General features: G+C 35.7%; 4 protein-coding genes across 4 annotated transcripts in view; 3 read left to right on the plus strand and 1 right to left on the minus strand.

Moving 5' to 3' along the window:
• Positions 1–62: 62 nt before the first annotated feature.
• man2b2 (mannosidase, alpha, class 2B, member 2) overlaps positions 63–24,406 on the minus strand; it is a 52,769-nt gene continuing 28,425 nt past the window's right edge. Inside the window, exons 14-19 of the mRNA XM_059354708.1 lie at positions 5,199–5,309; positions 3,346–3,538; positions 3,106–3,252; positions 1,915–2,027; positions 1,683–1,800; positions 63–319 (exon numbers count right to left, since the gene is read on the minus strand). Of these exons, the coding sequence (XP_059210691.1) occupies positions 231–319; positions 1,683–1,800; positions 1,915–2,027; positions 3,106–3,252; positions 3,346–3,538; positions 5,199–5,309 (771 nt within the window). The 3' untranslated portion in view covers positions 63–230. The remainder of the gene's footprint in view (positions 320–1,682; positions 1,801–1,914; positions 2,028–3,105; positions 3,253–3,345; positions 3,539–5,198; positions 5,310–24,406) is intronic.
• Positions 6,920–8,736, plus strand: LOC131989483 (E3 ubiquitin/ISG15 ligase TRIM25-like). The gene has a single exon (XM_059354719.1). The coding sequence runs from the start codon at positions 6,966–6,968 to the stop codon at positions 8,628–8,630; it is 1,665 nt and encodes a 554-aa protein (XP_059210702.1). The 5' UTR covers positions 6,920–6,965; the 3' UTR covers positions 8,631–8,736.
• Positions 15,062–17,137, plus strand: LOC131989484 (tripartite motif-containing protein 16-like). Its single transcript, XM_059354720.1, has one exon. It carries the CDS (start codon positions 15,409–15,411, stop codon positions 17,071–17,073), a length of 1,665 nt encoding a protein of 554 aa, XP_059210703.1. The 5' UTR covers positions 15,062–15,408; the 3' UTR covers positions 17,074–17,137.
• LOC131989481 (tripartite motif-containing protein 16-like) lies at positions 21,124–22,946 on the plus strand. The gene has a single exon (XM_059354717.1). It carries the CDS (start codon positions 21,163–21,165, stop codon positions 22,831–22,833), a length of 1,671 nt encoding a protein of 556 aa, XP_059210700.1. The 5' UTR covers positions 21,124–21,162; the 3' UTR covers positions 22,834–22,946.

Below are 24,406 nucleotides of genomic sequence, written 5' to 3' on the forward strand. Positions count from 1 at the left end.
CATCAGACAGACTTCGCTGCAGTGTTGGTTGGCCTGTGTTAGTGAAATCAGACATTTGAACAGACAAAAATAATCACTTTATTCAGAGAAATCAACACATCAGAACACTTCTCAACAATGTGTAAGAAGAAGCTTTAATTAACAGTGTGGCAAAGGATGATATCTTTAAAAAACAACTCATTGTCATGTTGTGTCTAATGATCGTCCGTCTTCACAGAAGACACTTCAGCCTAAAAGTGGACGAAGAAGGTCCTGATCTCTTTGGGGGAGACGGTCACAGTGAAAGCTTCGTCTCCAGAACTCCAACCCTGTCTGTCGTCTGAGATACAGAAAACACAAACAATGTGAAGGTCTGTAGATTCATATTAAAGTTAAGTTAAGTTAACTTTCCTCTTTTGTTAGTTTTCTGTTACTATTCATGGTGTTAGTGGGTCGGTTTTAACCCGTGTCTTAAATGATCCATAAAATAACCTCAAAACAATTATTTATCACCCAATTTGTTTCTTACCTCTTGGTTATCTTGTCAGGCTTCCTTATCCATGAAAAGGTTAGTTTTAATATTCTTGGTGTGGGCCTTTCTTTTGACAGCATACCCCTCGTTTCCAATTTTAAAAAATGGTAAAATAAACCTCTAGAGAAGTATATAAATAAATAAAAGGTTGTTATGGTACCTGACTATTACTGAGGGGTATAAGAAGAAATCTCCCAAATAAATTATTTCATAAATTTTTTTATTTTAATATTAATTACTAACTATGGTTACATCTATGGTGGGTGTTAGGGTCACTTTTGACCCATATATATATTTCCTTTCAAAAATAGAACTTAAATACAAATACAAAATGAAAAGCAGAATAAGTAACAATACAAAATGTAAATTTGCAAACAACAAACAGCCAATCAAGGAAATCAGACCAAGATAAATCAGGTACTAGTTCCAGTCTTTGTGTGCAAGAACATGAATGTGTATGTGTGTGTCTTTAGAAGCAGAATATGTTTTTTTCTGTTCTTTTTGCATCAGACATGTCTGTGTCTTCTGGTTGATACTCTACATGGTCCTCCTCAGAAACCTAATCATCCACTATGCTGCTCTGTGTCTCTGCCTAATTTTCAGTAAAGATATGATCCAGAACTTGGCTTATTTTAAATATTCTTCTAATTTTTGCATGCTGCAAACTGGAGATGTGCAAGTCACCAACCTTGAAATGAATTAGTCTTATGCATCGCTTACAAATCTGGACATGTCCGTCTTTGTTTGGTTTATTCAGCCCCTAACTGAAGCTCCCGGGGTTTGGAGAGGAGCTGGCTGTCAGTGGACTGTTGTCTTATTGAGCTGACATTATGTTTATGATTTAAGTTTTGGCACCAAATATTGTTTTATAAACTTATATTTTAACTGGGTCAAAACCGACCCAAACAACACAAAGTTATACTTTTCACCAGGGCATCTTATATTTTAGTGAATTTTTTTTTTGTTTTGTTTGTTTTTTGTTTAAATAGAGGTTCCTGACAAAGTAAAAAAGCCTTGATACAATAAACAAAAGTTGTGTGGTACTTTTATGCATTTAAAACCTAAAAACGAGTCGATGGTGACCCTAACACAAGAGGAAGGTTATGTTTATTCAAGTCAAGTCAAGTCAAGTCAAGTTAAGGTAAGTTAAGTTACGTCAAGTCTTCCTCACTTGTTTCTGAGTTATCTGCCGTCCTCCACTTCCACCTCTGCAGACTGCTGATATTCCAGGTTCCTGTGAGAGAACGCTCCTGCAGCACTTTTACTTCCCCAATGCCCTGCAGAACTTCCTGTTCACACAGGAAATGACTGATGTAAATTATATTTTAATATGATGAAAATCCCAGGATTTCCACCTTTACAATACCACAATGTTTAATATGTAGAAATTATTTTGGTTTCACCTTCAAGTTTATGGTGACTGGCTTAGAAAGCTCTGCGTCTTCTCCCTCCTCGAAGAGATGCATGATCCTCAGCAGGACCCGGTCGTAGTCCGGCTCCGAGTGCAGGTCCTTACCTAGATATTATTATACAAAAAAAGCAATTTTTTTCAGAATTTAAACACACAATATTTAATGTCCTGCCACTAGAGGTGTCTCTATTTCGACATGGTCCCACTGTCGGTTCGGTTTTTACTTGTGCCAAATTATCCCAAAAGGTCTCCTCCTCTCCAAAGGAACCTCACTGTCCCGCCGTCGGGATTGAAATGTATGTTTTCTTTAAAAGATCGTAAAAGATACACAGTTTATGGCATCAAGAATTACATTAGACATTATTGTAAAATTGTTAACTTTCTGACAGTCCTTTTCTAAGTTTCTCTTGACCAAAACGAAGCTCAAAATTGTGATATTTCTGTTTATATTTCTGCTGTAAATGCTCTATGACAGATAACAATACAAATACACAGTTTATTGTAGAATGAAAATGTAAAAACAGGCATTTCTTAGGAATTTCAGCTTTCTGATGGCCCTTGGATTGATAGTTTACGAAAGTTATGTTATAAAAAGTAACCCAAACGAAGTTTAGAATTGTGATATTTCTGTCAAAATCCCTTTATTCTACATGTCTCATTTAAAATGTTGCCAAAAATAAAGCGTTTGTAATAACCAGATCCTGTTAAAAACATTAAATTCTGCTTCTCAGAGACACTGTGAAGACATGATTGATTCTGCTGAGACTAACAGTCATGTGACAAATATTCACTGAAAATCTGAGGCTGTTTACACAGAGCTGAGGGGAGAGGACAGGAGAGGCTGTAAAGAGTTCAATATGTATACATTTGGAGACCAAATCGTCTTTTCCAATATTCATGACACTTGTGGGCTCTTGGAAAAGTGTTTTATATATAAATTCCATTTTATTCCATTTTTTTTGAGAATTATTTATCAGAAAAAATTTAACTTGCGATTTTTCTTTTTATGATTTATGTCATTTTAGCTGTGTTATTCGGCACAAAAGACATTTTTGACATGTGGCTGATTCCATAGAGCTGCAGGACTATCATACCTTTAATCCCCACGAAAGTCAAGAGTTCTGTCAATTGTGAGGACTTTAAAAGCCTCACAATATAACCAGCAGTATTTCTAACAGCTGACCTGAGTGGACGTGGCCGAGGTGAACATCATGATCAGAGCTGTAGTTCCATCCAGAGATACTGAAGCTGAGCAGGTGGAGGTTGGGTGGCAGGACCACCGAACGCACCGGAGAACGTCCTCTGGGCTCCTTCTCCTGCCACGGCTTCTCTAAGAGTGCGAGACAAACAACATAACTGCTTAAAAAAAACAGAAGTCAAACAGTTTTTAATGTCATGTCGCCCTGAAAAGATAAGCCCTCACGTGGTTGGTCTATGGGCATGACAACAGGTCGGTGCTGCAGCTCTATCGCCTCCCTCTGGTGGAGTTTAGAGGTGGAGCTGATGGAGCCCAGCGACATCCACAGGGCGGGCCGGACCACCGAGCTGTCGTTGAGCGTCAGGTTGTAGCCGAGGTTCCAGGGCAGGTTGTTCCACAGACTGCGATGGAGCATCACCTGAAGGGGGGAAACGATAGACTGTATGAATAATGGACGTAGTGACAGTGACGTCAACCGTTGGTTTGTGGCCCGTTTGAGGCATCGAGTTCAGCGTTACAGTCGTCGCCATCTTGTTTCCGATACGGGGAGCAGACCATATCTGGACTGTGGAGGAGGAGAGGGATCTGATCACTGACTACAGCCTCTCTACACCTCAACCTGACTGAGAGAAGTCACTGCTAATTCATGTTAGCATTAACTGGAGCATTAACTGGGATGTTAATTTTGGCAAAAAAAAAAAAAAAAAAATTATTCGTTACTTACCTCAGAAAACTGAGCAGCGACTCCTTGGAGTGTCTGTTAGTCCAACCAAATGCTGAACAAGACATTTACTGAACAAAACGTTCAAATAAACTGTCACTAAGTGAAAATACAGTGAAAGGGTCAAAGTTATGAGACCAAACCACTAAACGTCCTTTTTTATATCTATATAACGTTACATATAACTTTATTGACACGTTGCCGTGGATACGCATTGTTCTGCTTCTCTCCTGATGACGGCTCGCCTTGTTAGTGACCTGTCAATCAAAGGTAGCCCCGCCCCAAATCATATGATTCTTTATCTTATATTTTCTTCTAAATGGGGCCATTATTAGAACTATTAACATCAGATTGTCTTGAAGAAGATTTTTTACTAGTGATTGAGACCATAATGTTGTCCTAAAAAACATTTCTGAGGTAATAAATCAAGTGAGAAGTTTTCTCATTTTGTATTGAAATGAATGGACCCAAATGCTTCTGCAGCCGTCAGCGACCCCTGCTGGAATTTTTGGTAGAATGCAGCGTAAGGCACTTCCTGGTTTGCCTCCCTGCTCAGACTTGGAGGTTGCCATCTGGACTGAAGCCCACAACCAGCTGACGGGTTTGTAGGCATGTGCTCTTTTAAATTGTCATTGAATTTACACATTTCTGACGGTCCTTGAATGAATCATATGCCAAAAGTATAGTTTGCACTAAATTAAATTCTTAAAATAAAAAAAAATGTTACGCTTCTCATTGCAACTGTGAAACCATGAATGAATCAGCTGAGAGCAATTAAATCACATGAAAAACAAATCAGCAAAACTTGAACTACAGGCCATTTACACAGACCAGAGAGGAGGGGGCAAGAGAGGTTGTAAAAATGTAAATAGATGAATATGTATTTATATGTGGAACACCCATTTCCCCCCCCAATATTGATAACACTTTTGGGTACTCAGAAAAAAGTTGATGTTCTTTGATAATTTCTTTTACAAAAAAATATGCAATACTATCCGAGTTATGGCATTATAACTTTATTATACTGCAGCACCCATTTTTCCAACATTCATGACACTATTGGGTACTTGGAATATATTGTATATATTCTATTTTTTTGTAAAATAAATTGTCAAAGAAATTAAACTTTTTTTAATGATTTATGGCATTATAACTTCATTTTACTGCAGCACCCATTTTTTTCAAATTTTGATAAGACTTTTGGGTACATAAAAAAATTGTATACATTCCATTTTTTGTAAATGAAATTATCAAAGGAATTCAACTTTTTATTTATTTATGGGAATTATGTTTTTCTTGCATTTTTACTGCAGCACCCATTTTCCCCCCAATTTTGATAATTAAAAAAAACTTTTACCTCTAGCTGTCCGTTGGCTTGGCTGGACACACCGTGAGCTCTGTCGCTGACCAGCAGCAGTCTGCTGACGTCATCCTGGATGTAAGCAGCCCGAACCATGGGGAAGTAGTTCTGCAACACACATTATATACATAAAACGTAAAATTATACACATACACAATGTGCATATATATATATTATATATATATATATGCACATTATATTATTCTTTGCTGACAAAGAAGCTGTGAGCCAAGCTTCTGCTGATGTTTGCTCAGCTGGTTTCTCTGATAACTTAATATCCAGACATCCTTCATTCAAAATATCTAGTCAAAAACGACCAAGATCGAATAAAAAAATGTGTTTAAACTTGATAAAAAGTCAATTTTTGACAGCTACTGGCAGAAAAACCACATCACTGATTCACTGACAGCATTGACTGAATGTAACACTGTTACTGTCTTTTAAACTTGCTGGAAACATTTGGGATAACAGAACTGCAATACTCAGCAAAATACACAACTAAGTATTTTCATTTTTAGACGTTTTAAAAATGTATGACCTATTTTATTTTTTTACAAACTTTTGTATGTTGTTTTTCTGTCACTTTTGGACATGTTATGCTATAGTATGTATCAACAGACTCTAATGCAGCCATTTTTAAGATTTTGGGGTATTTTTTAAAAATACAATTTTTGAAAATATTTTTATTTTATTATTATTATTATTATTATTATTATTATTATTATTATTATTAATAATATTATTTTTCAATGTTGGACACTGTGTCATTTTGTACATATGGCTTTTTTCAATATGCATATTATGATATAATATGTATCAACAGATAATAATAATAATTGTTTTTTTTCTGTTTTTTTTTTCATTTCTGGACATATTCTGTCATTTTTGTACATATGGCTCTTTTTTCCTTTTTTTGGACATCCTATAAAGTGGTGTTGGTGTTTTTATGTCTTCTTGTACCCCAAGAATACTAGCTTCATAAAAAATAAAATAAAAAATATATTCAGAAACTATTGTCGTTGTTATTATTATTATTTCCTGGCCCTTTTCCAACAAAATATTCCTACTGATAGGTGAGTAAACCTTCATTTTTGATAGATTCAGACTCTTAGACTGTTCAAGACATTCATTTCAATGGGTCGTTGGTTCAATGTTTCCTACAGGCAACATTCAGACAGAAACAGGTTTAAAAAAGTTCCTTTTATAATGTTTTTGAATTTAAAATGTTATGTATTGTACCCTGTTGAAGCTACTGAATCTTTTACTCGTTTATTAAATAAATTATGCTAAAATTAATTCTAAAACTTTCTTTTTCACTTGTGCACCGTTATGGTACAATGTTGCCTACAGACAACAAACCCCAAAAACGCATGCGTACTTATGCATAATGCCTACCATAGAGGGTTAAATGGATAAAATGGACATTTTGGGTGAGCGCAGTTCACAGACACTCCCTTAGTTTGCTGGAAGGCAACTATAACTGACACAGAGTTGTTCTCAAACCTCTCCTCTTCCTGGAATGAAGCACCACTTGTTAACCAGCAGCCAGGCGAGGCCAGGCTCCTCCTGCTCAAAGTCTATTCAGCTCGGGTATTTGTTGTTCCTGCCCCTTTCACAGATCTGCCAATGTTAGGATGGGTGTAAACACCATGTGATTCATGTAAGAGCTGAAACGCCCAAACACTTCAGATTGGGGAGAGGAAATGAGCTCAGCTTTTATCTAGAAGTGAAACTTACTGACATTCACTGTCGTCGAGGGGAGAAATGGCACAGAAAGGGATTTTTGATCAAGAAAAGCTGAGCTGTTCGATCTGTATGGATCTTCTAAAGGATCCGGTGACTATTTCCTGTGGGCACAACTACTGCATGAGCTGTATTAAAGACTACTGGGATGAGAAGCTTGAGGATAAAACACACAGCTGCCCTCAGTGCAGGCAGAGCTTCACAGAGAGGCCCGTCCTGGTGAAAAACACCATGTTAGCAGAGTTGGTGGAGGAAGTGAAGAAGGTGGGACTTCAAGCTGCTTCACCTCATGAACCCTATGCAGGACCTGGAGACGTGGCCTGTGACTACTGCCTTGGGAAGAAGCTGAAAGCCTGCAAGTCCTGTTTGGTGTGTATGGCCTCTTTCTGTGAGCAACACCTTCAGCCTCACTACAACGTCGCTCCGTTAAAGAAACACAAGCTGGTTGAAGCCACTTTAAAGCTTCAGGAGAACGTCTGCTCTCGCCACGACGAGGTGATGAAGATTTTCTGCCGCACTGACCAGAAGTGCATCTGTTATCTCTGCTCCATGGACGATCATAAAGGCCATGACACGGTGTCTGCTGCAGCAGAGAGGGCTGACAGGCAGACAGAGCTTGGGGCCAGTCGACAAAAACTCCAACAGAGAGTCCAGGACAGAGAGAAAGACGTCAAGGTGCTGCAGCAGAGGGTGAAGGCTTTCAATCAATCTGCTGATGCAGCTGTGAGGGACAGCGAGGAGATCTTCACTGATTTGATCCGTCTCATTAAGAAGAGAAGCTCAGAGGTGAAGCAGCAGATCAGAAGCCAGCAGGAAACCCAAGTGAGTCAAGCTAAAGAGCTGGAGGAGAAACTGCAGCAGGAGATCACTGAGCTGCAGAGGAAAGACACTGACCTGCAGCAGCTCTTACACTCAGAAGATCACCTGCATTTCCTCAACAACTACCCCTCGCTGTCACGTCTGAGTGAGTCCCAAGACTTACCCAGCGTTGAGAATCGCCCTCTGCCCTCTTTTGAGGAGGTGACAGCAGCTGTGACAGAGGCCAGAGATAAAGTGAACGCTGTTCTGAGTGAGGAGGGGACAAAGATCTCACTGGCAGTGACTGAAGTGGACGTTTTACCACCCAGAACCAGAGCTGACTTCATGAAATATTCTCATCAGATCACACTGGATCCAAATACAGTAAATAAACGTTTGTCATTGAGTAACATGAACAGAAAAGCAACAAGAATGGCAGCAGATCAGTCATATTCAGTTCACCCAGACAGATTTATTGGTTGGTGTCAGGTCCTGAGTAAAGAGGGTCAGAAAGGACGTTGTTACTGGGAGGTGGAGTGGAGCGGGTACGCTGATATAGCAGTTGCCTACAAGGATATTAGCAGAACAGGGACCATGAATGAATGTGGATTTGGACTTAATGACAAATCTTGGGCATTAAGATGTGACAGTGGGGGTTATACATTCAGACATAACAATATAAAAACTTCCATCTCAGGCCCTCGGTCCTCTAGAATCGGGGTTTACCTGGATCACAAGGCAGGTACTCTGTCTTACTACAGCATCTCTGAAACCAAGACCATGACCCTCCTCCACAGAGTCCAGACCACGTTCACTCAGCCTCTCTATCCTGGGTTTTGGCTTTCATTATTTACTGGAGCCAGTGCTGAGTTGTGTGATCTCAGTTAGACAGGAGTTTAAATGCTGAGGTGTGTCTGCAGTGCAGAGATCAAACATGAGGCGGAGCTGTGATGTTCTTTGTTTTATGTTGTTTTGATTTTGTCAATTCAATGGAAAGTAAATTATTCTATAATATGTATCAACAGACTATAATGGGGCCATTTTAGCATTTGGGGCATTTTGAAATATAACCTTTTTTTTCTTTCTTTTTTTTTTTTTTTTACATTTCTTTAAAAACATTTTTCGTTCAGTTTTGTCTTGTTTCATTTTTGTACATATGGCTTTTCCCCCCATTTTTTACATCCTATAATTTGGTGTGTTCTGTAATTTTTGGACATATTATGCTATAATATGAATCAACATAGTTTAAAAGGGCCACTTTAAGTATTTCAGGGCATTAAAAAAATGTATGACTTTTTTTAAATTTTTTTCATATGTTTTTCTGTCATTTTTGGACATTTTATTCTATAATATGTATCAACAGACTATAATAATGCCATTTTTAGCATTTTTAAAACTTTTTTTACATACATTTTTATTTTTTTATTTTTTTATTTCAATGTTGGACATTTTCTGTCATTTTTGTACAGTTAACTTTTTTATTGTTTTGGATATATAATATAATATGTATCAATAATAATAATAATAATAATAATAATTAGACTTTTTTTTACATTTTTCAACATTTTGGGGTTTTTTTTGTCTTGTTTCAATTTTGGACACATGGCTTTTTTGACATCGTATAATTTGGTGTTTTTCTGTCATTTTTGGACTGATTATGCTATGATATGCATCAACAGACTATTATAGGGCCATTTTTAGCATTTGGGGCATTTTAAAAATGGTATCACCTTTTTTCCGAGATAAATAGTATGGTGTTGTTTTCAATTTTTATTTTTATTGTTGTTTTTTTCATTTTTGGACATTTTTTCCTTTTTTTGGACATCCTATAATGTGGTGTTGGTGTTTTTCTATCTTCTTGGACACCAAGAAGACTAAAAGCTCTATAAAAAATAAAAAAATAAAAAAATATAATCAGGAACTATTGTCGTTGTTATTATTATGTTTAGTTTTATTATTATTATGAAGATCATTATTAGCATAAATATGTTTAAATTTGTTCATGTATTTATTCCTAGTTATACAGAATATTATTATAACTATTTATTGTTATTCTTATAGTTTTTATTGATTTCCTTCACCCTCTAGAGTCCATTAAAAAACACCTGCATATTACTTCTTCATGACGTGATGTCGAGTCTTGCCATCAGCTTCCCTCTAAAGTTCTGGCTTGAAACTACATTTTTTATTTATGATATTCGGCCAAGTAAAATGGCCGTAAAATGGAGATAATGAAAAATATATTTAGTATAAAATATTGAACTAGATATTTTCCTCATTTGACCTGTTATAAGTTATATATGCAACCTGTATTCATATTTGGAATATTTAAAATTCTGTATTTTGAAACATAATTTTCAAGATCAGATTTTATGTTTTCCTTTGTTTCTTTTGGGTTCAACATTTTGTTCAAGTAAGTCAAAGTTATGAATTAATTATCAGGACATATAGGTGAGGTAAAAACTGATACCAACATGGCATGGTGAAGATTTTTAACAGATTTTTTTTAACGGACATAATAGCCCAAGATTTCAAAAGGGTTAATTTATAAATAATTTTTTAGTTAGGTATTTTTATTTGTGTACTAGAAGCTTTAATTCCTGCTTCTACAAGGTGGTGGGTCAACAGCAGACTGTCTGTGAACTTTAAACAGATGGTGCAGTTTGTCTGTTCGACTGTTGGCCCTTGTTGACCTGTTGTGGGTTTTATAATGTGTAATTCCAGCACTGATATTGCACAATAGTCACACTGCAGCAAGAGCAACGTCAAGAAAGGCAACTTTCCTGCTGCTTGATACAAGAGGGGAACCAGGCATGGTTCTCATCTTCCAGGACTGATCCAGTGTTTCCTATTACCTCCAGTTTAGGAATGCTGGCCACATATTATTTCTACACTTCTAATGGGACAGACTCCACAGAGGGTTAATACAGAAAAGTTACTTATTATACCTTTAATCCCCGGGAAGGTCAAGAGTTCTGTCAATTGTGAGGACTTTAAAAGCCTCATAATTAGGCCTGTCACAATAATTACTGTTTCGACTTATCATTCGATATATAAAATGGACATGATAGTTTTTTTCTGGACTTTATAAATGTATTCCAGTATTCTATAATATTACAGGTACATCTCAAAAAATTAGAATATCATGAAAAAGTTCAATAATTTTTGTCAATTATTTCAGAAAGTGAAACTCATACATTATATAGATTAATTACACATAGAGTGAAATATTTCATGCCTGTTTTTCTTGTAATTTTGATGATTCTGGCTTAGAGATAACAAAAACACAAAACTCAGTGTCTCAGAAAATTAGAATATTACATAAGATCAATAAAGAAAAAGGATATTTTAAACACAAATGTCAGGCTTCTGAAAGAAGTAGTTTGAGGCTTTTTTTTCTCGTAAATTTGTATTTTTCTCATGAATTTTTAGATTTCGATTTCGATTTAGAGATTCATAAATTTGTATTTTTTTGTCTTACATTTTTGATTTTTTTTCTTGTAAATTTCTGAATTTTTTCTCTTAAAGTTGTGATTCATTTCCTCACATAATTTGTGATTTTTTTTTCTCATAAATTTTTGATTTTTTTATAATTTTGTATTTTTTTCTCTTAAATTTATCATTTTTTTTCTTGTAAATTTGAATGTTTTTGATAGGAAATTTGAGATTTTTTTCTCGTACGTTCGTTAGTTTTTTTCTTGTAATTTTGATGATTATGGCTTAGAGACAAAACTCAGTGTCTCAGAATATCAGAATATTACATAAAATCAATTTTTAAAAAAAGATATTTTAAACACAAATGTCAGACTTCTGAAAAGTCTGTTAATTTCTATCCATCAATACTTGGTTGGGCTCCTTTTGAATCATGAATTAGTGCATTAATACTTGGTGGCATGGAGGAGATCAGCCTACAGCATCATGTTGCTTTTATAGCAGCCTTCAGCTCATCTGGTGTCTCTCTCCTTCCTCTTGACAACAGCCCATAGACTCCTATGGGGAGTTTGCTGGCCAGTTCAGCCCAGTAACACCATGGTCACTGAAGCAGCTTTTGGTACCTTTGCCAGTGTGGGCAGGTGCCAAGTCCTGCTGGAAAATGAAAGCAGCAGCATCTCCAAAGAGCTTGTGGAAGCATGAACTCTAAAATGTCCTGGTAGAAGCCAGAATCATCAAAATTACAAGAAAAACAGGCTTGAAATATTTAACTCTACGTGTAATGAATCTATATAATGTACGAGTCTGACTTTCTGAAATAATTGACAAAAAATATTGAACTTTTTCACAATATTCTAATTTTTTGACATGTACCTGTATCTGTCTTTATTTAATTTACTTATTAATTCTTATTAACGTCATCCACCCTGTTATTATCTCATGTTTTTGTATAATTTCTAATTTAATTTCCACTATAGATGGATGAGAGAAGGCTCAGTATGTTTACAGGGTGACGATGTGACAGCTGGGGGCGACTGAGAATCCTTTTTCTTCTCCTTTTTTTGGAGCGAAGTCATTCGTGAGCTACTTGAAGTTATTTAGGTTTGGATGGTGGTTTATTTTCCTCTCTGTTGTGATATCTGTGTGAATATAGAGAGCACTTGAATGTTGCTTATATTTTTGTTTTGATAAAAAATAAATACAATCTTTAAAAAAAAGAAAAAGAAAAAGAAAAAAGCCCGATCAGGACAGACTTAACTGTAGTTTTAATGGTAGTTAAAGTGCTTTCAGAAAATATTCATTTATGCACCTGTTATTGTTTTATAGTTGTATTTTTAACCCTCTGTGGTAAGATTCCCATTTTTGGCGTGTCAAATTTGAATAAAATGCATCTTTGAGTGATGCATTTTTTATTTGTGCTGTTTCAATTTTGGACATTTTCTGTCATTTTTGGAAACATGGCTTTTTTGGGTGTTTTTTTTTTTTTTTAACTTTTTTTTTTTTACATATTATGTTATAATATGAATCAACATAGTTTAAAATGGCTTTTTTAAGTATTTCAGGGCATTTAAAAAAATTGTATGACCTTTTTTTATTTTTTTGCCCTACATTCATATGTTGTTTTTTGGACACATTATGCTATAATATGTATAAACAGACTATAATAACGCCATTTTTAGCATTTGGGGGGATTTTTTTTCTACATTTTTCTACATACATTTAAAAACTTTTTAAAAAAATTATTATTTATTTATTTTCAATGTTGGACATTTTCTGTACATATAGCTTTTTTCATTTTTTGGACATATTACGATACAGTATGTATCAACAGAAAATATTGATAATAATAATAATAATAATAATAATAATAATAACAATAATAATAATAATAATAATACCATTTTTAGCATTTTGAGAATTTTAAAGTGTGACCTTTATTTCATTTCATTTTTCGCCTTTTTTTGTCTTGTTGAATTTTTGGTCATATGGCTTTTTTAATTTTATAATGTTTTTAAATTTAAAATGTTATGTATTGTACCCTTTTGAAGCTACTGAATCTTTTACACATGTTTATTAAATAAATTATGTTAACATTAATTTCAAAAACTCTCTTTTTCACTTGTGCACCGTTATGGTACAATGTTGTCTACGGACAACAAACCCTAAAAACGTATGCGTACTTATGCATAATGCCTACCATAGAGGGTCCACAAAAAAAAAAACTTGTAACATTTCTTCAGATTATGTATATTTAGTCTATTTTATGACAAAAAAAAGGTCTAAACATTTTTTCCTAACTGGCATCATAATGCCTACCATAGAGGGTTAAATGGATAAACATTTTGGGTGATGGCAGTTCACAGAAACTCTCTTAGTTTGCTGGAAGGCAACTATAACTGACACAGAGTTGTTCTCAAACCTCTCCTCTTCCTGGAATGAAGCACCACTTGTTAACCAGCAGCCAGGCGAGGCCAGGCTCCTCCTGCTCAAAGTCTTGCCAGCTCGGGTATTTGTTGTTCCCGCCCCATTCACAGATCTGCCAATTTTGGGTGTGAACACCATGTGATTCATGTAAGAGCTGAAACGCCCATACATCTCAGGCCTTCAGTCCTCCAGAATCAGGGTTTACCTGGATCACAAGGCAGGTACTCTGTCTTACTACAGCATCTCTGAAACCATGACCATGACCCTCCTCCACAGAGTCCAGACCATGTTCACTCAGCCTCTCTATCCAGGGTTTTGGCTTTCATTAAATAATGGAGCCACTGCTGAGTTGTGTGATCTCAGGTAGACAGGAGTTTAAATGCTGAGGTGTGTTTGCAGTGCAAAGTAAATGGTAAATGGACCTGCGCTTTTCTAGTCGCTTTGCGACCACTCAAGTATTTCAGGGCATTTAAGAAAACGTATGTCCTTTTTAAAAAAAATATTTGGCCTACTTTCGTATGTTGTTATGTAATTTTTGGACATATTATGATATAATATTATCAACAGATAATAATAATAATAATAATAATAATAATCCCATTTTTAGCATTTGGGGAATTTTAAAGTAAAGCTTTTTTTGTCTTGTTTCAATTTTGGTGATTTTCTGTAATTTTTGGACATATGGCTTTTTAATTAAATTATTTTGACATCCTATGATTTGGTGTTTTTCTGTAATTTTTGGACTTATTATGCTATATGATGTATGAACAGACTATTATAGGGCCATTTTTAGCATTTGAGGCATTTTAAAAATGGTATCACCTTTTTCTCCCGACAAATAGTATGGGATGGCGTTTTTTTTCTCTCTTTTCTTTTTTTCCATTTCTGAACTTTTCTGTCATTTTTGTACATGTGGCTCTTTTTTTTTTCATTTTTTGGGACATCCTATAAAGGGGTGTTGATGTTTTTATGTCTTCTTGGACCCAAAGAATACTAGCTTCATAAAAAATTAAATAAAAAATATAATCAGGAACGATTGTCGTTGTTATTATTATTATTATTATTTTTTATTATTATTTCCTGGCCCTTTTCCATCTGGAAAAAAGAATTCCTACTAATAGGTGAGTAAACCTTCATTTTTGATAGTTTCATACACTTAGACTGTTCAAGACATTTATTTCAATGGGTTGTTGGTTCAATGGTTCAATGTTTCCTACAGGCAACATTCAGACAAGAAACCAGTTAAAAAAGTTCATTTTATGATGTTCTTAAATGTAGAATGTTATGTATTGTACGCTGATGAAACTACTGAATCTTTTACACATGTTAATTAAATATATGATTTTAAAATTAATTTCTAAAACTTTCTTTTTCACTTGTGCACCGTTATGGTACAATGTTGTCTACGGACAACAAACCCTAAAAACTTATGCGTACTTATGCATAATGCATACCATAGAGGGTTAAATGGATAAAATGGACATTTTGGGTGATGGAAGTTCACAGACACTCCCTTAGTTTGCTGGAAGGCAACTATAACTGACACAGAGTTGCTCTCAAACCTCTCCTCATCCTGGAATGAAGCACCACTTGTTAAACAGCAGCCAGGCGAGGCCAGGCTCCTCCTACTCAAAGTATTTGTTGTTCCCGCCCCTTTCACAGATCTGCCAATGTTGGGTGTGACACCATGTGATTCATGTAAGAGCTGAAATGCCCATACACTGAAGATCGGAGAGAGGGAATGAGGAAATTAGCTCAGCTTTTATCTGGAATCAAAACTTACTGACATTCACTGTCATCGAGGGGAGAAATGGCACAGAAAGAGATCTTGGATCAAGAAAAGCTGAGCTGTTCGATCTGTCTGGATCTTCTAAAGGATCCGGTGACTATTTCCTGTGGCCACAGCTACTGCATGAGCTGTATTAAAGACTACTGGGATGAGAAGCTTGAGGATAAAACACACAGCTGCCCTCAGTGCAGGCAGAGCTTCACAGAGAGGCCCGTCCTGGGGAAAAACACCATGTTAGCAGAGTTGGTGGAGGAAGTGAAGAAGGTGGGACTTCAAGCTGCTTCACCTGATGAACCCTATGCAGGACCTGGAGATGTGGCCTGTGATTTCTGCCTTGGGATGAAGCTGAAAGCCTGCAAGTCCTGTTTGGTGTGTATGGCCTCTTTCTGTGAGCAACACCTTAAGCCTCACTACAACGTCGCTCCGTTAAAGAAACACAAGCTGGTTGAAGCCACTTTAAAGCTTCAGGAGAACGTCTGCTCTCGCCACGACGAGGTGATGAAGATTTTCTGCCGCACCGACCAGAAGTGCATCTGTTATCTCTGCTCCATGGACGATCATAAAGGCCATGACACGGTGTCTGCTGCAACAGAGAGGGCTGACAGGCAGACAGAGCTCGGGGCCAGTCGACAAAAACTCCAGCAGAGAGTCCAGGACAGAGAGAAAGACGTCAAGGTGCTGCAGCAGAGGGTGAAGGCTTTCAATCAATCTGCTGGTGCAGCTGTGAGGGACAGCGAGGAGATCTTCACTGATTTGATCCGTCTCATTAAGAAGAGAAGCTCCGAGGTGAAGCAGCAGATCAGAAGCCAGCAGGAAACCCAAGTGAGTCAAGCTAAAGAGCTGGAGGAGAAGCTGCAGCAGGAGATCACTGAGCTGCAGAGGAAAGACACTGACCTGCAGAAGCTCTCACACTCAGAAGATCACCTGCATTTCCTCAACAACTACCCCTCGCTGTCACGTCTGAGTGAGTCTCAAGACTTACCCAGCGTTGAGAATTGCCCTCTGCCCTCTTTTGAGGACGTGACAGCAGCTGTGACAGAGGCCAGAGATAAAGTGAACGCTGTTCTGAGTGAGGAGGGGACAAAGATCTCACTGGCAGTGACTGAAGTGGACGTTTTACCACCCAGAACCAGAGCTGACTTCATGAAATATTCTACTCAAATCACACTGGATCCAAATACAGTAAATAAATATTTGTCATTGAGTAACAGGAACAGAAAAGCAACAAAAATGGCAGCAGATCAGTCATATTCAGTTCACCCAGACAGATTTACTGGTGTGAAACAGGTCCTGAGTAAAGAGGGTCTGACTGGACGTTGTTACTGGGAGGTGGAGTGGAGCGGGTACACTGATATAGCAGTTGCCTACAAGGATATTAGCAGAACAGGGACCATAGATGAATGTGGATTTGGATTTAATGACAAATCTTGGTCATTAGAATGTAAAGGTGGTGGTTATAAATTCAGACATAACAATATAAAAACTTCCACCTCAGGCCCTCAGTCCTCCAGAATCGGGGTTTACCTGGATCACGAGGCAGGTACTCTGTCTTACTACAGCATCTCTGATACCAAGACCATGACCCTCCTCCACAGAGTCCAGACCACGTTCACTCAGCCTCTCTATCCTGGGTTTTGGCTTCCATCAAATACTGGAGACAGTGTTGAGTTGTGTGATCCCAGGTAGACAGGAGTTTAAATGCTGAGGTGTGTCTGCAGTGCAGAGATCAAACATGAGGCAGAGCTGTGATGTTCTTTGTTTTATCTTTTGATTTTGTCAATTCAATGAAATGTAAATTCAGAAAAAATGATGTATCTTTTTATTTCCTACATATGGATTGTCAGTAATGTTTGTTGAAATATTTTAAGCGTTTCAGGGCATTTTAAAAATGTAGGACCTTTTTTTTATTTTTTGACAAACTTTCGTATGTTGTTTTTCTGTCACTTTTGGACATTTATGTTATAATATGTATCAACAGACTCTAATGGGGCCATTTTTCGCAATTTGTAGCATTCAAAATATAACTTTAAAAAAGAAATCTCAACATTTTTTGTTTTGTTTTATCCTGACATTTTCTGTCATTTTTGTACATATGGCTTGTTTTCCCATTTTTTTTTGACATTCTATAATATGGTGGGTTTTTTTTATTTTTATTTTTTACATATTATGCTATAACATGTATCAACATAGTTTAAAGGGCTATTTTAGGTATTTCAGGGCATTAAAAAAATGTATGACCTTTTTTTATTTTTTTAGCCTACTTTCATATGTTGTTTTTCTGTCTGACTATAATAATGCCATTTTTAGCATTATGGGGCTTTTTATTTTCTTATTCATTTTTTTTTTTTTTTTTTTACATTTTTCGACACATTTTTCAAACATTTTAATTAAACTATAATAATAATAATAATAATAATAATAATAATAATAATAATAATAATAATAATTATTATTATTATTATTATTATTTATTTTTCAATGTTGGACATTTTCTGTCATTTTTGTACATATGGCTTTTTTCATTTTTTTGGACATATTATGATATATGTATCAACAGATAATAATAATAATAATAATAATAATAATAATAATAAAATCCCATTTTTAGCATTTGGGGCATTTTAAAGTATGACCTTTTTTAAAATTTTCGCCTTTTTTGTCTTGTTTGATTTTTTTTTGGTCTTTTTCTGTCATTTTTGCACATATGGCTTTTTTTCAATTTTTTTTTGACATTCTATAATTTGGTGTTTTTCTGTAATTTTTGGACTTATTATGCTATAATATGTATCAACAGACTATTATAGCGCCATTTTTAGCATTTGGGGCATTTTAAACATGGTATCACCTTTTTTTCTGACATAAATAGTATGGTGTTGTTTTAGGTTTTTTATTTTTGTTGTTGTTTTTTTCATTTTTGGACATTTTCTGTCATTTTTGTACATATGGCTGTTTTTTCTGTTTTTTTGGACATCCTATAATGTGGTGTTGGTGTTTTTTTGTCTTCTTGGACCCCAAGAAGACTAGAAGCTTTATAGAAAAATAAAAAAATATAATCAGGAACTATTGTCGTTGTTATTATTATTATTTTTTTTATTATTATTATGAAGGTCATTATTAGCATAACTATGTTTAAATTTGTTCATGTATTTATTCCTAATTATATATAATATTATTATAACTATTTATTGTTATTCTTATAGTTTTATTGGTTTCCTCAATTTATTAATACTTTTTTAGTCAGGTATTTTTATTTGTGTACTAGAAGCTTTAATTCCTGCTTCTACAAGGTGGTGAGTCAACAGCAGACTGTCTGTGAACTTTAAACAGATGGTGCAGTTTGTCTGTTCGACTGTTGGCCCTTGTTGACCTGTTGTGGGTTTTATAATGTGTAATTCCAACACTGATATTGCACAACAGTCACACTGCAGCAAGAGCAACATCAAGTAAGGCAACTTTCCTGCTGCTTGATACAAGAGGGGAACCAGGCATGGTTCTCATCTTCCATAACTGATCCAGTGTTTCCTGTTACCTACAGTATAGGAATGCTGGCCACATATTATTTCTACACTTCTAATGGGACAGACTCCACAGAGGGTTAATACAGAAAAGTTACATATTATACCTTTAATCCCCGGGAAGGTCAAGAGTTCTGTCAATTGTGAGGACTTTAAAAGCCTCATAATTAGGCCTTTCACAATAATTACTGTATCGACTTATCGTTAGATATATAAAATGGACATGTTAGTTTTTTTCTGGACTTGATATATGTATTCCAGTATTCTAGAATATTACAGGTACATCTAAAAAAATTAGAATATCATGAAAAAGTTCAATAATTTTTGTCAATTATTTCAGAAAGTGAAACTCATACATTATATAGATTCATTACACACAGAGTGAAATATTTCAAGCCTGTTTTTCTTGTAATTTTGATGATTCTGGCTTAGAGATAATGAAAACACAAAACTCAGTGTCTCAGAAAATTACAACATTACATAAGATCAATAAAGAAAAATGATATTTTAAACACAAATGTCAGGCTTCTGAAAGAAGTAGTTTGAGGCTTTTTTCTCGTAAATCTGTATTTTTCTCATGAATTTAATTTTTTTTTATCATAAATTTGTAATTTATTGTCTTAAATTTTAGATTTTTTTTCTTGTAAATTTCTGAGTTTTTTCTCTTAAATTTGTGATTCATTTCCTCAAATAATTTGTGAATTTTTTTCTCATGAATTTGTGCTTTTAAAAAAAATAATTTTGTATTTTTTTCTCTTAAATTGAAGTCATTTAGGTTTGGATGGTTGTTTATTTTCCTCTCTGTTGTGATATCTGTGTGAATATAGATAGCACTTGAATGTTGCTTATATTTTTGTTTTGATTAAAAAAAAAAAAAAATCTCAAAAAAAGAAGAAAAGAAAAGAAAAGCCGGATCAGGACACAGTGAACTGTAGTTTTAATGGTAGTTAAAGTGCTTTCAGAAAATATTCATTTATGCACCTGTTATTGTTTTATAGTTGTATTTTTAACCCTCTATGGTACGATACCCATTTTTGGCGTGTCAAATTTGAATAAAATGCATCTTTGAGTGATGCGTTTTTTTGTTTGTGTTGTTTCAATTTTGGACATTTTCTGTCATTTTTGGAAATATGGCTTTTTTTGATGTTTTTTTTTTTTTAACATTTTTTTAAACATGTTATGTTATAATATGTATTTTTGTAATATCTTTTTTAAGTATTTCAGAGCATTTAAAAAAGATTGTATGACCTTTTTTATGTTTTTGCCCTACATTCATATGTTGTTTTTTGGACACATTATGCTATAATATGTATAAACAGATTATAATAACGTCATTTTTAGCATTTGGGGGGATTTTTTTTCTACATTTTTCGCCATACATTTTTAAAAAACATTTTCTTTCAATTATTATTTATTTATTTTCAATGTAATATGATATAGTATGTATCAAAAGATAAAATTGTTAATAATAATAATAATAATAATAAGAAGATTTTTAGAATTTGGAGCATTTTAAAGTGTGACCTTTATTTTTATTTCATTTTTACATTTTTCGCCTTTTTTTGTATTGTTTAATTTTTGGACATATGGCTTTTTTCATTTTATAATGTTTTTAAATTTAAAATGTTATATATTGTACCCTGTTGAAGCTACTGAATCTTTCACACATGTTTATTAAATAAATCATGTTAACATTAATTTCAAAAACTTTCTTTTTCACTTGCGCACCGTTATGGTACGATGTTGCCTACGGGCAACAAACCCCAAAAACTTCCAAAAAAAAAAAAAAAGAATTGTAACATTTCTTCAGATTATGTTTATTTAGTCTATTTTAAGGCAAAAAAACGCTCCAAACTTTTTTTTCCTGGCATCATAATGCCTACCATAGAGGGTTAAATTGATAAAATTGACATTTTGGGTGAGGGCAGTTCACAGACACTCCCTTAGTTCGCTGGAAGGCAACTATACCTGACACAGAGTTTTTCTCAGACCTCTCCTCTTCCTGGAATGAAGCAACATGTGTTAACCAGCAGCCAGGCCAGGCCAGGCTCCTCCTGCTCAAAATCTATTCAGCTCAGGTATTTCTTGTTCCCGCCCCTTTCACAGATCTGCCAATGTTAGGATGGGTGTAACCACCATGTGATTCATGTCAGAGCTGAAACGCCCATACACTGCAGATCTGGGAGAGGGAATGAGGGAATGAGCTCAGCTTTTATCTGGAATCAAAACTTACTGACATTCACTGTCGTCGGGGGGAGAAATGGCACAGAAAGGGATTTTTGATCAAGAAAAGCTCAGCTGTTCGATCTGTCTGGATCTTCTAAAGGATCCGGTGACTATTTCCTGTGGCCACAGCTACTGCATGAGCTGTATTAAAGACTACTGGGATGAGAAGCTTGAGGAGAAAACACACAGCTGCCCTCAGTGCAGGCAGAGCTTCACAGAGAGGCCCGTCCTGGTGAAAAACACCATTTTAGCAGAGTTGGTGGAGGAAGTGAAGAAGGTGGGACTCCAAGCTGCTTCACCTGATGAACCCTATGCAGAACCTGGAGACGTGACCTGTGATTTCTGCCTTGGGAAGAAGCTGAAAGCCTGCAAGTCCTGTTTGGTGTGTATGGCCTCTTTCTGTGAGCAACACCTTCAGCCTCACTACAACGTCGCTCTGTTAAAGAAACACAAGCTGGTTGAAGCCACTTTAAAGCTTCAGGAGAACGTCTGCTCTCGCCACGACGAGGTGATGAAGATTTTCTGCCGCACTGACCAGAAGTGCATCTGTTATCTCTGCTCCATGGACGATCATAAAGGCCATGACATGGTGTCTGCTGCAGCAGAGAGGGCTGACAGGCAGACAGAGCTCGGGGCCAGTCGACAAAAACTCCAACAGAGAGTCCGGGACAGAGAGAAAGACGTCAAGGTGCTGCAGCAGAGGGTGAAGGCTTTCAATCAATCTGCTGATGCAGCTGTGAGGGACAGCGAGGAGATCTTCACTGATTTGATCCGTCTCATTAAGAAGAGAAGCTCCGAGGTGAAGCAGCAGATCAGAAGCCAGCAGGAAGCCCAAGTGAGTCAAGCTAAAGAGCTGGAGGAGAAGCTGCAGCAGGAGATCACTGAGCTGCAGAGGAAAGACACTGACCTGCAGCAGCTCTCACACTCAGAAGATCACCTGCATTTCCTCAACAACTACCCCTCGCTGTCACGTCTGAGTGAGTCCCAAGACTTACCCAGCGTTGAGAATCGCCCTCTGCCCTCTTTTGAGGAGGTGACAGCAGCTGTGACAGAGGCCAGAGATAAAGTGAACGCTGTTCTGAGTGAGGAGGGGACAAAGATCTCACTGGCAGTGACTGAAGTGGACGTTTTACCGCTTCAGGTCGAGCCCAGAACCAGAGCTGACTTCATGAAATATTCTTGTCAGATCACACTGGATCCAAATACAGTAAATAAACGTTTGTCATTGAGTAACAGGAACAGAAAAGCAATATTAATGGCAGCAGATCAGTCATATTCAGTTCTCTCAGACAGATTTATTGAGAGGTGGCAGGTCCTGAGTAAAGATGGTCTGACTGGACGTTGTTACTGGGAGGTGGAGTGGAGCGGGGACGCTGATATAGCAGTTGCCTACAAGGATATTAGCAGAACAGGGACAAGAGATGAATGTGGATTTGGACTTAATGACAAATCTTGGGCATTAAGATGTGACAGTGGTGGTTATACATTCAAACATAACAATATAAAATCTTCCATCTCAGGCCATTGGTCCTCCAGAATCGGGGTTTACCTGGATCACAAGGAAGGTACTCTGTCTTACTACAGCATCTCTGAAACCATGACCCTCCTCCACAGAGTCCAGACCACGTTCACTCAGCCTCTCTATCCTGGGTTTTGGTTTCGATCAAATACTGGAGGCACTGCTGAGTTGTGTGATCTCAGTTAGACAGGAGTTTAAATGCTGAGGTGTGTCTGCAGTGCAGAGATCAAACATGAGGCGGAGCTGTGATGTTCTTTGTTTCATGTTGTTTTGATTTTGTCAATTCAATGAAATGTAAATTAAGACAAAATGGCTTATCTTTTTTTCCCCTACACATCGATTGTCAGTCATGTTTATTGAAATATTTTAAGCGTTTCAGGGCATTTTAAAAATGTATGACCTTTTTTTATTTTTTGACAAACTTTCGTATGGTGTTTTTCTGTCACTTTTGGACATGTTATGCTATAATATGGATCAACAGACCATAATGGGAGCATTTTTTTTGCATTTTGGGGCATGGTAAAATAGAACTTAATATTTATTCATTTTTTAAAAATTTGTGTTTTATTTTGTCTTGTTTCAATTTTTTTGTACATATTGCTTTTTTTCCTTTTTTGGCATATTATGATATAATATGTATTATATAATGTATATAATGTGTGTGAACAGATTTTGTCTTGTTTCAATTTTGGTCATTATCTGTCATTTTTGGACATGCAGCTTCTTTTTTTTTCAATTTTTTTGACATCCTACAATTGTGTTTTTTCTGTAATTTTTTTTGGACTTATTATGCTATAATATGTATCAACAGACTATTATAGGGCCATTTTTAGCATTTGGGGCATTTTAAAAATGGTATCGCCTTTTTTTCTGACATAAATAGTATGGTGTTGTTTTGGGTTTCTTATTTTTGTTGCTGTTTGATTTTCTGTCATTTTTGTACATATGGCTGTTTTTTCTGTTTTTTTGGACATCCTATATTGTGGTGTTGGTGTTTTTCTGTCTTCTTGGACCCCAAGAAGATCAGAAGCTTTGTAAAAAAACAAATAAATAAATATAATCAGGAACTATTGTAATTTTTATTATTATTATTAAAGGTCATTATAAGTATAAATATGTTTAAATTTGGTCATGTATTTATTCCTAATTATGTAGAATATTATTATAACTATTTATTGTTATTCTTATAGTTTTTATTGGTTTCCTTAATTTATAAATCATTTTTTAGTCAGGTATTTTTATTTGTGTACTAGAAGCTTTAATTCCTGCTTCTACAAGGTGGTGAGTCAACAGCAGACTGTCTGTGAACTTTAAACAGATGGTGCAGTTTGTCTGTTCGACTGTTGGCCCTTGTTGACCTGTTGTGGGTTTTATAATGTGTAATTCCAGCACTGATATTGCACAATAGTCACACTGCAGCAAGATTATTAGGCCTTTCACAATAATTACTGTATCGACTTATCGTTAGATATATAAAATGCACATGTTCGTTTTTTTCTGGACTTGATATATGTATTCCAGTATTCTAGAATATTACAGGTACATCTCAAAAAAATTAGAATATCATGAAAAAGTTCAATAATTTTTGTCAATTATTTCAGAAAGTGAAACTCATACATTATATAGATTCGTTACACACAGAGTGAAATATTTCAAGCCTGTATTTCTTGTAATATTGATGATTCTGGCTTAGAGATAATGAAAACACAAAACTCAGTGTCTCAGAAAATTAGAACATTACATAAGATCAATAAAGAAA

This window comes from Centropristis striata, chromosome 17, assembly GCF_030273125.1.
Source record: "Centropristis striata isolate RG_2023a ecotype Rhode Island chromosome 17, C.striata_1.0, whole genome shotgun sequence".
NCBI lineage: Eukaryota > Metazoa > Chordata > Actinopteri > Perciformes > Serranidae > Centropristis > Centropristis striata.

Coding starts and splice junctions, on each gene's coding strand:
- LOC131989481 (XM_059354717.1), top strand. CDS start 21,163: ATGGCACAGAAAGGGATTTTTGATCAAGAAAAGCTCAGCTGTTCGATC.
- LOC131989483 (XM_059354719.1), top strand. CDS start 6,966: ATGGCACAGAAAGGGATTTTTGATCAAGAAAAGCTGAGCTGTTCGATC.
- LOC131989484 (XM_059354720.1), top strand. CDS start 15,409: ATGGCACAGAAAGAGATCTTGGATCAAGAAAAGCTGAGCTGTTCGATC.